Here is a 17,063-nt window from a genome sequence, read left to right as displayed (position 1 = left end):
TCACAAACTCTTCTGCTATATCTTTACAGGTGCCACATCTGCTCCCTGTCTCATTTTCATCTTCCCCGCTATCTTCTACATCCGAATCGTTCCCAAAGAAGACGAACCCATGACCTCTACTCCTAAGATACTGGTGAGGCTTTAAAACCACATAGACTTGAAGCGTTCCATGTAACTAATTTGTTCATCTGCCACAGTACTGAGCCTCTCACTGCTGTGTTTTAGGCTGTGTGTTTTGCTGCCTTGGGTGTCTTCTTCATGGTAATGAGTCTGAGTTTCATCGTAATCGACTGGATAATGGGGAACAGCCACGCCGCGGGAGGTCACTAGGATCCTGCTCGAGTGTGCGTGCGTGCGTGTGTGCGTGCGTGTGTGTGTGTGTGTGTGTGTGTGTGTGTGTGTCTGCGTATGTGTGTTTGTGTGTGGGATTAAGAACTTGTCAGTGTGAAGGGAGCTCTATCACCTCAGTGGGAACACACTACAGGGTACCTAACACAGAGTCTGGGGTCTCACAGAATCTATGAACTAGCTTAATGACTGTAACTTAACACATATCTGAGAGTTATAATATTATAATTCAATTTAAAGAATCATCATGCTAATTTAATATTTTTATGGTTTAATTCAATCCATGATGGTGATACAGTCTTTTCCTGTCACCTTTTCTTTGGTTTAACCCACAAAACAACTGCAGCTGGTACTGTACAGACAAATGTTTTTCATGAAGCATCAGTGAACTGAAACTTAAACCTGTACACGTGAAATGGTTATATAACTTATAATTAATATTCACACGCACAAGTAAAGGACAGCAGAGAGTGGGAAACCCGTGACGTAAGACACAGTAATGCTTATGACAGGGATAACGATTCATTTTCAGGATTTGTCACTCGCAAAGTGTCGTTATTGGCATGTGGTGTCACACCGTTTTCTGCTTTCTTCAGGAACCCTGGTGCCTTATCGCGTTTGGAAGAGCACATAAAGATACAGCGTAAACAGGAGTGTATATTTATATAACTACTATAACTGCTTTTAATTTGAAATGGATTATATTTAACAACTCTATTTGAAATGAATAATTCAAATGCACTATGTATCATTTTGTTTTTGCTTTAGCTGATTATAGATGACTGATAATACTTTCAACCAAATACTGTGCTTTTAGGGTTTGATACTTCAGTTTTGAACTTAGCACATACAGTAAATGCCTACCTGCGACCTTGAATATCAGGCAAGTACTTCTTAGATTTATCATTAAGTTTCTGTAACTTCAGAGACTTTTCACTGAAGCTACTTCTATCATAGCTAAACTGAGACCCAGCTCAACGAGTAATTTATACAAAGGCTGCTTTGGAAACTGATAATACACAAACTGTAATTCAAGGAGTAATTGCAGTGAAATTACAATGCATAATGAATTATTTGCATATCAAGACGCGGCATCAGAAAAGAGTTTCTTACTTTAACAAATCCGTCCTTGAGTAAACGTTCTGCAGGTAGGTTTGATGGAGGTGAACCCACTGGTGGGTTTAATAGCAAGCCAAGCTTATATCAATACTATGAAGGTTCATGTGCTTTAATAATTCTACCGTACTGTCATCGCTGCTCTGGTTTGTAATATTTGGCCCTGCTTTGGCACTTGTTGAATATTTGGAACTGCACGTTGTTTTTGTCCTGTTGTTGCTATGGTGACGAGCACAGAGATCTTTCCTGTAACACTTCATAGATGTTTGGTATCTGATAGTATATCCCTCTCTGTGCTTAAAATAGTATCATAGTAGTATTATTGTGTCCTTTGTAGATGCCACATAACAAAATGGCTCAGAAGCTACTTTTGTGATATACAGCTAGTGATTTCATTTGAATTTTTAGCTTTTTTTTTGGGGATGTGGATCATTAATTTTACACACGATAGAGCTAATATACTGCATATTTCTACAATCTGTACTCACATCACGTGTCATATGAGATAAACAGCCAAAAGTTTTGATAGAAAATTCAGAAAAAATTATATTTCAGTAAATATTTTCTGTCTTGTGCTAAAAAAAAAAGGTTCTATATAACATCGTGGCTGTGTCGAATCATCAGCTCCGTAATTTTATTTATATATTGCTAAACCTTGTGTGGCAGTTTTGATTCCCGATCAGTGTAATTTTAAAGACAAATTATGAACAACAGCAGAAAATATATTTTATTATTTGCAGTTTTTTTGGTGTAAAAAAATGAATTAAGTGGAAAAGAGTTTGACTTCAATGTAAAGGATTATGCTAAAATCACTTTCTTTACCTAGAGCTTTTAGCACAGGTACCACAGATGAAGGTGCATTATATCAAAATGTATTTTTCATGCAACTAAAATTTATATCGTAGCTGTTGTTCAACAGATACAAGTCTCTAGAAATGACACGACTTTAATTAAATAAGATTTATGAATTTTGGTAATTTTGGTGAATAAAACCTGGCCTTATATAAATAATGTATATAAATGTAAACCTTTTATATTTGTGAGGCATATTTACAGTAGCTTGTAAAGTGTAAATAGCAGGAATGGTTTTAGTTTGGCAATAAAATAATTGTAGATGTTTTTACATTGTCTTTGTTGTTGTCCTTTTCCCTGCTAAGGCATCTTCTCCTTTCAGCGGTATTAGATGAACAACCGATTATTGTAAGAACACATCACCTTCACCCGCAAACACTTTACTGTATTGAAAAGAAAGAAGTTTGTCTGTATCTGGTCAGTGTTCTTATCGCGTCTGTCAAGGCTAGGCTGTGCTTACAGGGAAAAAAAAAGAAAAAAGAACCCCCTCGAACTTAGATCATCATGAACCCTGACGTCTGACCCTGTGTCAACATGCTGCATGTTTTCACTCCAGGAGGTACTGCTAATCTAATTCATTAGCATTTGTTTTATGGTTAAAGATAACTACAGTAAGACACATTCGCAAGAGCATTCAGATGCTTCAGGAATCTCAACTTTAAAAGTTCTTACATGAAAGCAATGAGGATAAAATGTGGCAAATCTACAACTCAAAGGAGGAAAATGATTTTGCAATGGAAAAAAACCCCATCAGAGGTGAACTGAATTTTAACTGTTGTTGCATCTTAAGCATTTAAGCCTCAATAAATGTCAGAGCTTAGCTGAATGTTACTCTACTGCCACCTACTGTGCTTTTGAAGTAAAAGAACATGAGGTCATAGGAGACCCACCAGCAGTTCAGCAAGCAAACCAAGACAGAGCAACATTTTCAAGCAGAAGCACAACAGAAACAGAAGATTCCTCAATAAATTAATGGGTTTTCTAAGATGTTTTTTTTGTGGCAGAGTTTTGTACCTCAGGGCCTCTGCACCTCGGGGCCTCCGCACCTCAGGGCCTCTGCACCTTGGGGCCTCTGCACCTTGGGGCCTCTGCACCTCGAGGCCTGTGCACCAGACCTCACAACGATGGTCAAACAAGCTCTTAAGGCTTTAATTAAATTAATTTACACAACTGAACATTTTAGGACCGACAAGTAAAATGCCTTGCGATAGTATAAAAAGATTAGGACAAGGAAGATTTTTTTAAATGTAAAATAAAATTAAATAAAAATAAATTTAAATGTTTATTTGAATTCTGAGTTTAAAGTTTCAGCTAATTCAGTATTTTGTTTTTTTCTCCGTTACTGTTTTAAAAACGTGATCTTCGTCTTCATTTGTTCATCTCTCAAATTCCTAAATAACTGAACAACCTCAAAGTAAAGAAGGGACGTGCCGGCACGGTGTCTGTCTCGTGCTTTGCTAGTCTAACACACATAGGAAGGCCCTCATGTAGTTACAGAAGATCTGAAAATATCAGATGTACCCATCAGTCAGTGGGGGATCCAGTAGAATTGATATCTGGTTCTCATCCAAAGGGTAGAAAATGTATGATATAATCATGAAAAAAACATATACAGCATCAATGCTGAATATCCAGATACACCAATAAAAATTAAAAATCCCCAAAATGTCCTTGTTTTAGTTTGCATGCCTTTTCTGCGCGACTAGCAGTAGAATCGCCTTCGCTGTTGGTGGGCTTGGCTAATAAAGCTGATAGTGATTTTTTTTTTAAAAGAAAAGAAACAATAGGTTTTATATATTTGCAAGTACAGGCTGAGATTTTACATGAAAAACAGAATGTATAATGCTGCGAATGTTGCTATTGTTTCTACGGCTTTAGAATAATCTTAGTTGCATTTTATTTATTTTATTATTATCACAGTCTAGTTTGCTTTCATTTTGTCTCTGAGGCTCAATGTCTAACTGGCCAAGTGGTAAATAAACTTGCAGTGTTTACAGAGAAATATCTTGATATTGTCCGTTTGGGGTCGCTGTCCGTCAACTTTTTTTTTGTCGGCTGCTATACGCTAAAATATTTCATAGGCATGCAGCACAAAGACCCAGCAGCAGCCATTTAAACACGCACGCAGACGCGCGCGCGCACACACACACACACACACACACACACACACATAGAGCCTCAGCAGTGTGAACAGTTCCTGTCTGATGGTTCGTCTCGGAAGCTTCATCTCAGGGAGATGATGCTGGCACAGCGCCCACTGCAGTCCGACCGCCACCACCACCGCCACCGCCCCCACATTCCTCCGGTCCCTCCTCGCTGCCCCTAATTGGCTCCTTGGTAGCCTCCGGGAGAGCTCACCTGCTTTAATTGGATTATCGCGACAAGTTGTGCGAGTGACGACGCGACCGCTTCCGATTGTCACACGGGTATCTGGGGATTTTCGCGCGAAGCTGGTAGAAGAGCAGCGCTGCGGCAGAGACGCGCAGCCGCAGGCCGAGCTAAAGGACAAGTGAGCCAGTCAAATGGGAGCAATTTCAGCCACTTCATGGATGCAGGACTGAGGGCTCTGGGCGTTTGGAAATGGACCACCGGGTAACAGCGTGAGATTTGGTTTAAACACACATATATGAGGTGGAGACATCTCATCCAGTGCTGAGCAGCAGAACAGGAGAACCAGGGGACATTGACTTTTTTACGCGTGGGCAACAACTCTGGAATCGCTTGTTTTAGCAGCTGGAAACAGGAGCCATTCGATCGTTACTCTTGGGATCGGCTGGCACACAGAGACGTTCAGGACTGAAGCCGTTTTTGCGGAAGTGGTCGGTGCGCCCCTGCGTTTGGAGCCATGGGTTGTACGGTGAGCGCCGAGGACAAGGCGGCCGCCGAGAGGTCGAAGATGATAGATAAAAACCTCCGAGAAGACGGAGAGAAAGCAGCCAGAGAAGTGAAACTGCTTTTATTAGGTATGTCTTTATTTACTGATTGTTTTCGTGAAAACAGATGATGCTACTGGAAGGAAATGGTTCCGAAACGTTGTAACACAATAAATGAATCACCGATCAAGCAGCAGAAGAATGAGAAAATTATTATATAAGTTGTGCTGCATAGAAATAAAGTGGGCATCAGGCTATATAACAGAGGGGAGGCCAATTCAAAGCTCCCTAGCCTGTAGCTGTTATTGATTATTCAACACGAGAGTCCATAAAACAAGAAGATAAGTCAAATATCATCATGTCAACATGCTGCACAGGTTCCCTGAGCTGGCACAACCCAGCGATCAAACCTGTGGGCTGAACACACACACACACGCACACACATCAGTGTGTTTGTACAAAGAAACACATATAAATAATTCATGTTTATCTGCTGACAACTGTGAAAAGGACAGTACCTCCTCCCTTCTCCTGCCTGTGCGCACACGTTACTTATGTCAGGCGAGGGGTAGTTCCTCCAACAAAGACTTGGAATCATTTCCTCCTGATTTACCCAGGCTTGCCTAACTGTGACTTTTGACACAATAATGATTTCACCAATTGGGGACTCAACTTTTGTCCCAAATTGGACATGCTGTGTTGCGAATGATGAATGAATATCCTAGTACACACACACACACACACACACACACACACACACACACACACACACACACACACACACACACACACACACACTCGTCTCTCACTGACAGTTTCACATAACCAATTCGTTTGTTTCCCATCATCTTGCTCTTGATTTATCTTCCACAGTCTCATCATGTACATTCAGCTCAACTGACATGACGTGTGTGTGTGTGTGTGTGTGTGTGTGTGTGTGTGTGTGTGTGTGTGTGTGTGTGTGCTGGAGGGTGGTAAGCTGTTTGATAGAAGTCTGGATCCACCTAATTGTTGAAGAGCTACTGGAGGGTTTGTTGTGAAGTTTTGGAACCAGCTAATATGATTGTTGCGATAAATCCTCCACCACGTTCTCTTCTTCAAGCGTCTTGACCGAGGAGTCAAATCAGGCGTGTGTTTAGCTCTGGCACACACCTGATCGACCAAATTGCTTCGGCACTATTAAGTGTTGAAAGATGCCTCGTCATTCAATACCATATTTCAAAAGCAGGGGGTTAAAGTTGTTCTTTTTTGACGTAAAAGTTCTTTGAGTGAGAAGAAGAAGACGCAAAAAAACATCAAATAGACTGAACTGAACCTCGTTTTAGTTTTTTACATTATTAAAAACTGTTTTAAGTGTGTGAAAATGTCAAGGAGCTGAAAGCTAAAACCAAACCTTTTAAACGTACCGTGTTATGTAATTTCGATTTTGCTGTGGGATGTCAGCTCTGCAGTGTCACTGGGAAATAATCAGAACATTCAGTCAGTAAATTAACAAAATATGACGTCATCCTCGGGCAAGTTCCAAACGGCCACTTGCTGAGGACATGCTTCTTTTTTTTTAACTTTCAGGTTGATTTGTGGACATACTGTACAAGACATAATGGTTGTATTTGTTTCGGATGTGCATGAGAGGGTACTGATTTGTTCTGGCAAAGAGAAGATGAGTCACTTGATGGTAACCACTGGAGCATGAAAAGAGGGCATCAAGCTTTTTAATGGCTTTGGCTTCAAAAGCTTTCTTTTTTTCTCAGAGACTCTGTCTTAACCGATGATGTAGTTCAGGATGCTTAATCAACCAAATTACTCCTAGGCCTTTGATTTACATCATGTAACAGTGAGAATCAGAGGGGAACCGGGCACAGGGACAAATGAGGTGTCAGGGAACGTGGCGCTCGCGTTGATGAACATTTTGTTAAGCCCTTCCAAGATATTCACATGTCCTCTAACTGGCTGAGCCGTATGTCAGAGTGAAGGAAAACATAACAGATCCACTCCTGTCTTGACTATTCAGTGTTGTAAGAAAAAAAAAAAAGCGATTGCACTCTGTTGCACCATTCTGGAGATCTGACTGTGCAAACAACTTACTGGATGTCTCCCTCAAAGCTGGAACCTGGAACAAAACAAAAAAATAACATGTTTCTTAAATTATAGATTTAAGAACACAGGGGGTAAGAACATTTCAGAAAGAGTAAGTAAGCAGTTTCTGCTGTGTAAACCTGCTCCCTTTTATAAATGCTTTGAAACAGTCATTTTCCAGTTGTTTACTTAAATCATCTGATGTCTTAAAGGACTTGACTTGTAATGCAAGAATGCTGGTTTGTTGTATTGTTGGCTTTCAAAATCTTGCCCTGGAGTGGTTCAGGTCTGTCTTGTTGACTGTTTCCTCCCGCATCTCTCTTTTGGAGTCCCTCAGGGTGCTATTCTTGGGACCGTCCTTCTTTTCCCCCTCTACAAGACCCTCCCTAAGATAAATTCTTCGAAACTATGGCATCTCATTCCTTGACTCTGCAGTTGACATGTACGTTTCTCTACCTTTTGAAGAGGAAAGACAAATCGCTTTTGCATGGTTTTGAGGACAGCCTTAAATTTTTGCATTTTGACTCCTTTGAATGCTGCTTCTGTATTTAACCAAAAAAATCTTGTTTTCTTTGGACCCAGTTGTGCCTGTTATGCTCCTCTAATGGACCTCTAAAACCTGCTGTTAGAAATCTGGTGTGGTAATGGACTGAATTTAAATCAGACAAACTGTTCAAGCTTATCTTATGATAAACTAGAGCACGACATCCTCTCCTCCCTCCACTCACTACCTGTACGATTCAGGATTGATTTTTAAGATTTCATTGTTTGTTTGCAAACAAATCAACAATGTGCCAGCAACAACTGATCTCTCAGAATGTCTAACATCACACACCCTACCAAGGTCATTCGTGTCTGCTGACCAGTTGCTTTTTTGTGTGCCAAGTAGCTCAGGGGAGAGGGTCTTTAGAGTTGTTGCCCCCGGACCCAGAAACAAGCTGCTTCTGTGTAGTGCAGCTCCCTCCCCGCCTGTCTTGAAAACACAATTGTATTCCTTTGCGTTTAACAGAGAATGACAGTTCCTTTTGTTGTCTTTGTCTCTTTTAAACTGGTCTTTTTTGACTTTATTGTGTGGTTTAATGACTTTTAGCTTGATTGTACAGTGCTGTCTAATTTTCCATCCAAAAATGTGCAGAATTCCTTTTCAGGTCCAGAATAGAACTTCAATTATTATCAGTTGTAGCCTCAGATGTGATCCCACAAGTGAAGTAAGTCCATCGCAGATGTGTTGCTCCTCATAAAGTTTAAAGCAACATAGATGAGCACGCCAATATTTTCATCAGCTTCTCTCTTGTCTAATCTGGGTGACGGTCGGTTGAGTATTAAAACATATTCACAGAGACGTCGTGAATAAAACAAAAATTGTATAAATCCAACTGTTTTCCCAAGAGAAGCGACCAGTTAGGCTTAAAAAAAAAAACAACCCAAAAAAAACCTTTACTGCAGAGGGAGAACACGGTTCATTTTCTGTTTTCGATCGTGAGGGATGATTGCATTTGATTTGTATGTTTTACGACAGCTGTTGAATGATTGACGTGAGAGCAGACGTGCTCCACGAAACGAAATAAAAATACTTAAATGTGAATCCAAACCAGGATGTCTCTTTTAACCATTCCCTGAACCAAACTCATCCTTGCTTTTCAAGGTCGATTAGTAACCAAGTCCCAGAAGAAGAAAGATTAAAAAAAAAAAAAAAAAAATTGTTGGTAACATTGTAAAAGTTCCGAAGATGAAAATACCTCCTGTATTGAATTATTTAAAAAAAAAAAAAAAAAAAAAGAAGTTGGAATTGGAATCAGCACATTTCTTATCGTAAATAAGTCAATGCCATTTGTCACAAGGCATTTAAAGTCTTGGCTGCATTGCAATGTCAGTTAATCTGAATGCAAAGCAGCCAAAGGCAAAGTACAGTCACTGATTAAGGGGCCCTGACAGGTCTGTGAGTATGGATTTACAGCAGTATTGTTGCTGCTCACCGTATTGAAGATTTACATCACCACTGATTGCAAACCTGCCCCGTATATTTAAGTATAACGAGTCGATTTTCGATATTATTTGACAATGAACGTTTATTAGGCGGGTTGTAGCTGCAAGACAAGCATCAGATTGCGATGTTCTAGATAATCAGAGGGGAATCTCACAGTAAAATGGTCTATTCTAGGTGCAGTTTCTGTTCCAGTGGCTCACATTTTCATGCAAAAAAGTGATTTACTTTTATTTTTCCCACTTTCTTCCCTCTGAACCCCATGAAATCAGCCTCCACTGCAGCTTATCTCTAATTCCCACCCCAGGCAGATGATGATAATAATAGTGCTTCACAGACGTGACTCACTTCTCATGACAGGGAGCGAGCGAGAGAGAGGGGCTTAGGGTGAGACTGTCCATCCACAGATGACAACTTCACAACTGCCCTCAAACTGGACAAATATACTTAGGGATTGTTAGTCATGTCTCTTGGGAGTGAGTTATCAGTAAATACATGGGTAGTTATGTGCTGAGCCGGCAAGAAACGCAACCACGTGTAATCGCACGGCACGCAGTTTGATGTTGGACCTTTACACACGGTTACAGTTGGGTTATTGGGGAGGGTTCTTATGGAGTAAAGAAATAAAGGGTCTAGTATACCGTCTGAAAAGGATCCTCTGCTACACCAGCGTGAGCGTGCGATCCCTGCCCCTCCCACAATGGGGGACTGAAGGATGTTTCTTAATAAGGCAGTTTGAGGGAGATAATGAGCAGGGGAACATCTTTGGAGCTTTGAGAGAGTGAGCTTTAGAATATTTAGTTACATCAAGTAAAATACGCCCTGCTGTGAGGTGTCTTTGTGTCTGCCTGCAACAAATTCAATTGTTCTCATCCAAGATTATGATATTTATGAGATAATCTCATATTTTCTCATTTGAAATTTCAAATCTCCACTAATAAAGAACATTTAGCTTTGGGGTGTGAACTTGTGACTATACATTTTTTTTCTTCCTCCAACTTATTGAATTCATTTTAATCACCTCGGCCGTTCTATCAAGGGGGAAAAAATAATGGCATTTCTTAAATAGACTTCCACTCAACATGTAACCTTAACATCACGTTGTGCGATCTTACTCATCAAAACGGGTCGTTCAGAGGTTTATTTCATAAATGTGTGTAATTATCATGTGATTTTGTTGTTGTTGTGTTACCATGTGGCAGTCGTGTCAAGTTGCAGGGCCGTGGCGTGCTGTACCTGATAAGTATGCGTGTATTGACCTGGATATCATGCGTTTGTTCGGAAAAAATTAATAGAATGTTAGGTAATCTCCTCTCTTTGCCTACCTCTCCTTCAAACAAAACAAAACAAAACAAAAAATCCATGAGTCCATGTTTTGCTGGAGGCACATTCATCGATCCGTAGTCACCGCCGGAGCCTGTTTTTTGTTGTTGTTGTTGTTTCCCAGCATGCACTGAGTGAAAGACGGGGAACATCCTGGACGAATGGGATTATATGTTGCACTTTCTCCAGTATGATTTTTGACAAACAAATTGAATAAAACACAAAATGTATACAAGACTTTCTATAAACTATTCATCAACAAAGCGGGAAATGGAGGATTTTCTAAAACAGAACCGTCTCAGTGATGAAAAAATAGAAGTACGATTTATAATCATCGACCGTAATTAGAGGGCGGAGGAATTTTAAACAACCTTTTCCATCTTCAGAAAAACTTTTTGACCCCATCGAGGTTTGTGGGACTTCTTTTTTTTTTTTTTTTGACCTTGCTAAATGTTTGACATTCTTCACTAGCTAGTTGCTACTGATGCCTGATTGTTAGGTGATGCTCAGTCCAGAAAAAAAAAAACCCTGAACATTAAGCGAAAAAAAAGCAAGCAAGTGTAGGTTTTTCACTGCAGAGGAGATTTTCTGCATTGCACCAGTCATTTGATTCACCTGTTGTTTTTTTTGCGTTTGTTTTTTTTTTTAAAAAGATTTTACTTTTACACAAAATTTGGGTTCAGACGCAAAAGTTGAAAGTAAAAGAAAGGATTTCTTTCCCCCGGACACACAGCAACACCATGACTAATCTAAGTTCCTCGCTGTTTTATCAAAGAAGAGAAGTGCATTATAAATTTTTAAACATACTGATAATGAAAATCTTACTTGCCGGCTGGCTGCTTTCCTCTCGTGTTTTGTGGATGAGGGTGAATTAAGTCCTCAGGCCTTATATATGAAATAAGTGTTTGTTCCAAAGCCGCTCTCAATCCTCATCTTCTGTGTGGTTAAATCTGATCCCACCTCTTCCTTTCATTTTTTTCCAATCACGTTTCCATTATCAGCCGCATTCATAATTTAGGATGCTTCTCATCTCCATCCTTCCTCATCTTTTCACATCCCTCTCAATCTTTCTTAGGTAAGGAGTGCAAGACTTCATCAGTACAATTCCTTTTAGCTCCAGTTTTCATCATGATCAATTGTGGCCATTATTTTTGTCCGTATTGTCATTACTATTGAACACCGTTAGTCATTGACTCTGGATTCTTGCTTTTGTTCAACTTCATTAACATTGATAAAAAATGTAATTACCATATCCTCTTTTTATGCGAAACCTTCCAAAACAACACATCAGTGATGTAACGTACGTTCAAAATAGGCCAAATTCAATTGGAAACATTGAATATTCTCTTCTCCTTGGAATATCAAGAGCACTCGTTAAAGTCAGATATTAGGAGGCTGGAATTACTCTGATCGTTTAACAATTTTACACTCGTTTTTCTGTATTCTTCACTGCTTTATTAGCGAAAAATGTATACTTACTGGTTCAAAAGCATCCCGAAAGCATCGACTAAAAGGATCTTGGTCTTGTTTCAGAGGGAGACGGGTGACAGGATGTGTTTTCTCTGTGACACATTTTCATTATAAGCTTATTTAACACCTTTTTTTAAAAATTTTGTCATCGTGTAATGCTGAGAGACAAGAGAGTGATGTCATAGTTTACACTCCAGGGTTAAAAACATTCAGCGTGTAATTAAAATGTGTCCTAACATGAAAATACGATAACTGTGCAGGAACTGCCCCATTTGTCTCTCTCCTGACAGTATTAAAATAAAATGGCTTTGCAGATTTTTAATTGCTCTGGTTCATTTGAATGTTGATGTGGGGAGACCTAATTCTGCAGGATCCACTTTGAATTAATGTGCCACTAATTCGGCAGTAACTGCTAAGCGTCCTGGGCGTGAGACAGAACTACATTTATTACATAATATAAATTCTATATAATGACCTCACAGTACCCGAGATGGAAATCTATATTAAGGAATAGCGGTCTAGTTTTTTCAGCAAAGAGGTTATTCACCGTTTCTCTCTTTTTTAAAAATCATTTATCTGTCGTCTGTGTGGTGTTTGGTTCGATTTTGATCCGTCCCTCAGTCTCCGAGAACTTGAGTCTCCTCTCTTCTCTTGAGCTTTAATGTTGTTGTCATGTAAAATATCTCATGGTGACACGTCGATCCTTCCAAAACATATTCTACTACAACCAGTACGTAACCAGAGACCAGTGGTTGTGACTAAAATACATGGGTAGTCTTGATAAACAGGGTTGATGAGACAAGTGAGTCCGATAGTTCAACATCTCTCAGACAAGAGATCAGCAAAGCTGTCTTTCACACTCAAACTGCCTTTATCTTGAATTCAGTTGTTGTAATGAGAGCCAGTGTAATACAATGATACGTTTATGTGTGGTTTTGGTGTAAAATATGGGAAGTGTGAATAAAATACACATTTTAACGCTTTTTTTTTTTTTTTTTAATGGAAACTGAGTCAAATGTTAAGTGAGATGAGATGGAAAACCTTGTAACTGGATGCAGCCGCGCACACCGGTGGATCCGAACGACCTTCGATTCTGTCTTTACTTTCTCTTTGTGATGTTTTTAACTGCTTGATGCAAAAGTAAAACTTACAGCGGAGCTCGAGTCATTCGGAAGCTGAGCAAAGGCCAAAAATAACAAGGAAACTCAAGATGGAACAGACGTGTCGTCTTTTAGTGTCAATTCCGGAACCCAGTTAATAGTTTATCAATCATCAGTGCAGCCTGATACGAGCCTGATGGGATTTAATGCAAAGAAAGTCTTTTCTCTCCAGATTAATGGACTGGTTGAGTCACAGTAAGGAAGCACTAACAGCATACATGCCTCCTGAATAAATCAGTTAAGTTTTATGACTTGTGGAAGCCTCGGGAGCTTTTACATATTATGGCACTTGTCTTTTTGCCTTTCAACGCATAAAAAAGACATGGCGCTTCAGGTTTACAGACATCATGTATGCGGAGGAAACACGAGAGAATATATTTGGATCAAGGAATCAAATCAATTATGATGACTATAATGATGTCAATATGGCTGTTTGTATGATCTTCTAAAGGAGTTTTTCCAAGATGGTGCTCAGGCAGTTTCTTGCTGACTGCTGCTGTAGATACGACTAATTGTCTCCAGTTGATATTGAATTATTAAAGACAAGAAACAAGGACAAACAACAGGTTTGATCTGTTATCTTTTCAAAAATATCTTTAAAAAAAAAATCAATTGCCAAATTGTATTTGAATCCAGTTTCTCCAATAAAATAAAATTGCTCTTTGTATCCTCCACCAAGGAGGTTTTCTCGTGCATTTGTTTGGCTGTTGGCACGTCCAATGAAACATGGTGGAGGTGATTAATGGGCGGATGATGAAGAAGCGTGTAGCGATGCAGTATGCAGAAGCTGCAGGAAGTCATAGTCTGAGGATTTCAGCTGTTCTAAAAAATATCTGTTTACTCGTCCTCACAGTGCAACGTTCCGCTCTTAAGAATTTTCAGCCAGAATGTTTGCAAATCTTTCATGCCTCACAGTGTATTTTTTTTTATGATACTTTTAAATTGAAAATGCACAGGACAATTCAGACATCTGTAGTACTTTAAATGTTCTTGCAATTCTTTCAAACGACACTTTTTTTACTCATTTATCCACGAAGAGCTAAAGAAATGAAGTATATCTTAAAAAAGCAAATGAATAAATAAAATATGTTACAAAGATACGATTACTTTGAAAGCAGAAGACGTAGTTTTCTCCGTGATGCTTCTCCAAGTGACGCAGGACTCTCCAACTGGCCCACACCAATGACTTTTGAAAAGGGAAACTTAAACGTTTTTTAAAATTTCACACACACACACACACACATACACTTACATACATACACCCACTGGAATGTAATTCACTGTTCTCAGCTGACTTTCCTGTCTCTCGATTTAAAAGAAAATTGAGTTTGAGTAATAAACCAGAGTAAGAGATTCTCAGTGGAGAGCACATGAGCTGAAGCCAGAAAATATGTAATATTTCTACCATAGAGTGCAAACTTGTAAATGTGTTGATGCTTATGATTTATTTTTGGTGTAGAGAGGGCATCTAGAACTAAATCATCTGATGCAGGGCCGCCATAATAACACTGGTTTTGTTGGTGGTTTACATGTTGCTCGCTGTCATGTATCTCCCTGATCTCTCCTCTCTGCTGATGGCGTGACAGCAGTGTATAAATCATTTTTACTCCCAGAAGTACACATGCATGCAAAAGGGTAGTAGTAGTAGTGGTAGTAGTAGAAGTACTATCCTCCGCTGTTTTATGTCTCTTAATTTGAAATGACCACCTTGTTTTTAAACTCATCTTCAATGTACCTCGTGGTATTTGATTTTTATTTTTTACTGCCATGTTTTGCACATCCAACCCATGCAATAAAAACCAGCATTTACAATAAGAGTTCATATTAAAACGCTGGTGCGACCGCTTCTGCGCGCTGGTGTTCGGGTAAACGTGGCTGTTCTTGACGGTTTCATGGAGTTCTGGGTGCAGAAACACGGTCAGGTGGGTGTGCAGGCTGGATAATTGACGAGTCATCTCTTTCCAGCCACAGTGGACTGACTGCTGGGAAAACCTTGTAACGTTTGCTCTTTGCTGTCACACTGTTGTGTTTGTGTAAGTTATGTTCGTTCCTCATTATTTGATTTCCTGAATTCCCAATAGAAGTTCTTCTGTGTACACATGGGAAGCTTCTGTTCCACACAACAGTGGAGCTGCTAGATTTAATTAGGAGACAAATGTGTTTTGATTGCCACGGTCTTGATTTTTAGTAACAACCAGACCTTCTAGATTTAAAGCTAAATTGGAAACTTAATTTAGATTAAAGCATGAACGAGCAACCAGATGTCTTGAAGTGTTATAGGGGAACATTTGATTTTGTTACACATGGAGAGAAGCAATACCTTCTTTTATGGTCACGATGTAACTTTGTAGGATTTGACAATTTGGAAGGCAGTAACAAACAAGTTTGACAAGTCCTGGTGAAAGGTCTGTGTGGGATTTTGTAGTCTGAAAGTCATCTCCAGGCTGACTTTGAGCTGCTTCTTCTCTGGTTTATGCAGGGAACATGATTATATGTGTGACTCGTGTTCTGACAGTCTCTCAGGAAATATTAAATACATAAAAACATCTTCCATAAAAGGTTAGAATAGAAATTGGAGCATCTGCACAAGTCCTACTGAAGGCTGTGTGATTGTGGAAGACGATAAATCCTTGAGAGATTTAGATTTTTCACTTTTTAGTCAAAAATGTTATATATTATGGTATGAGACAGCAGCTCTGATGCAATAATAACCAGACATGGTTATTATTATTATCATATGTTCCATTTCTTTTGCCTCAAACAGCACCATCCTTCTCCTCGATCACCTGCTCACTCTTCTTTATTGATCTGTGCAAGAGTATCATTTTTCCAGCTGCTCTAAGGAGCTTCTGCATGTCGAGAGTTGCTGTCAGTGATCGATACACATTCACTTGATTAGTGTAATTAATAGGGGCTCTAGTGAGGCCGAGGACATATGGGTTTGGTTCTAAACGTGAACATCTTGTGTCCTCCGTGATATCTGATACGTCCGACAACATGTCACATGAAGCACACAATGAGGAAGAAGCTATGCCCGCTCGGTAACTAGTTAGCATTCACCGATAAAGATAGGAGGCCCTCTTTCAAAACATTTACAGTTATTCTGTTCGCACTTCCTGTGGCCATAATCCAGAACTGAAAATCAATCTGGTATTGGTCCTAATTTGTCACTTTGTTAGTTCTAGCCTTCACGATTGTTAGTGTCACTGCCTGCACGGGCAAATTAGCGTGATGGACTCAGACTTAACAAGCAAAAAAGTGTATCTGATATTATTTGGTATTGCATACACTGGAAATTGACTAAATTAGTGAATTTCCATACTTGTTTAGACATCTGTTTCAACCTTATTTATCTGCTTTTAGGTTTGTAAAGTTAAAGGGTTCATCCTACACTTGCCACTTGCATAAAGGATGACAATCCATCATTTTTACAATAATAACCTTTCAAAACAAATCAATAGCTTATTTTGAAGCTGACTACATTTTAAGCGTGAGAACAATGATAACTCCACCTGAACTGTGACATCTATCTGTATTCATCTTGAACTGTCATCATTATTAGTTTGTTTTATGGTTTCGTAATAAGAGATTTAAATCTCTGAATTGTTTAATGTGCAGATTGTGTTCTTCGTTCCATATGAGAACTGGTAAAAGGCAAGAAATGGGAAGTCAATATTGGGTAGCCAAAGTGATGACTCTGAGGAATTTGAGGATCATGTGAAAACAGGATAGCATGAGCTAACACACTGAAAGCTGAGTCAGCTTGTAGGGTTTATGCTGTTTTCCCTCCTAAACTGCAGTGTATTCAAGGCCTCCTGGTATGACATATCAAGCAATATCTTCTGATTAGATTTCCTGTTG

At 39.3% G+C, this 17,063-nt stretch overlaps 2 protein-coding genes across 2 annotated transcripts in view; both read left to right on the top strand.

Moving 5' to 3' along the window:
* Positions 1-2,583, top strand: part of slc38a3b (solute carrier family 38 member 3b) — a 28,015-nt gene extending 25,432 nt beyond the window's left edge. Inside the window, exons 16-17 of the mRNA XM_086199391.1 lie at positions 30-133; positions 226-2,583. Coding sequence (XP_086055517.1) covers positions 30-133; positions 226-330 — 209 coding nt within the window. The 3' untranslated portion in view covers positions 331-2,583. The remainder of the gene's footprint in view (positions 1-29; positions 134-225) is intronic.
* A 1,924-nt stretch (positions 2,584-4,507) lies between these two features.
* The window catches only part of gnai2b (guanine nucleotide binding protein (G protein), alpha inhibiting activity polypeptide 2b), a 37,196-nt gene continuing 24,640 nt past the window's right edge, over positions 4,508-17,063 (top strand). The window contains exon 1 of the mRNA XM_086199386.1: positions 4,508-5,279. Within this exon, the coding sequence (XP_086055512.1) occupies positions 5,162-5,279 (118 nt within the window). The 5' untranslated portion in view covers positions 4,508-5,161. The remainder of the gene's footprint in view (positions 5,280-17,063) is intronic.

Source organism: Aulostomus chinensis, chromosome 3 (genome assembly GCF_037954235.1).
Source record: "Aulostomus chinensis isolate RoL2024-O1b breed Wild chromosome 3, RoL_Achi_v1.0, whole genome shotgun sequence".
Lineage (NCBI taxonomy): Eukaryota > Metazoa > Chordata > Actinopteri > Syngnathiformes > Aulostomidae > Aulostomus > Aulostomus chinensis.
Note: the sequence above shows the minus strand (reverse complement) of the source record. Positions and strands in the feature narration are given on the sequence as shown.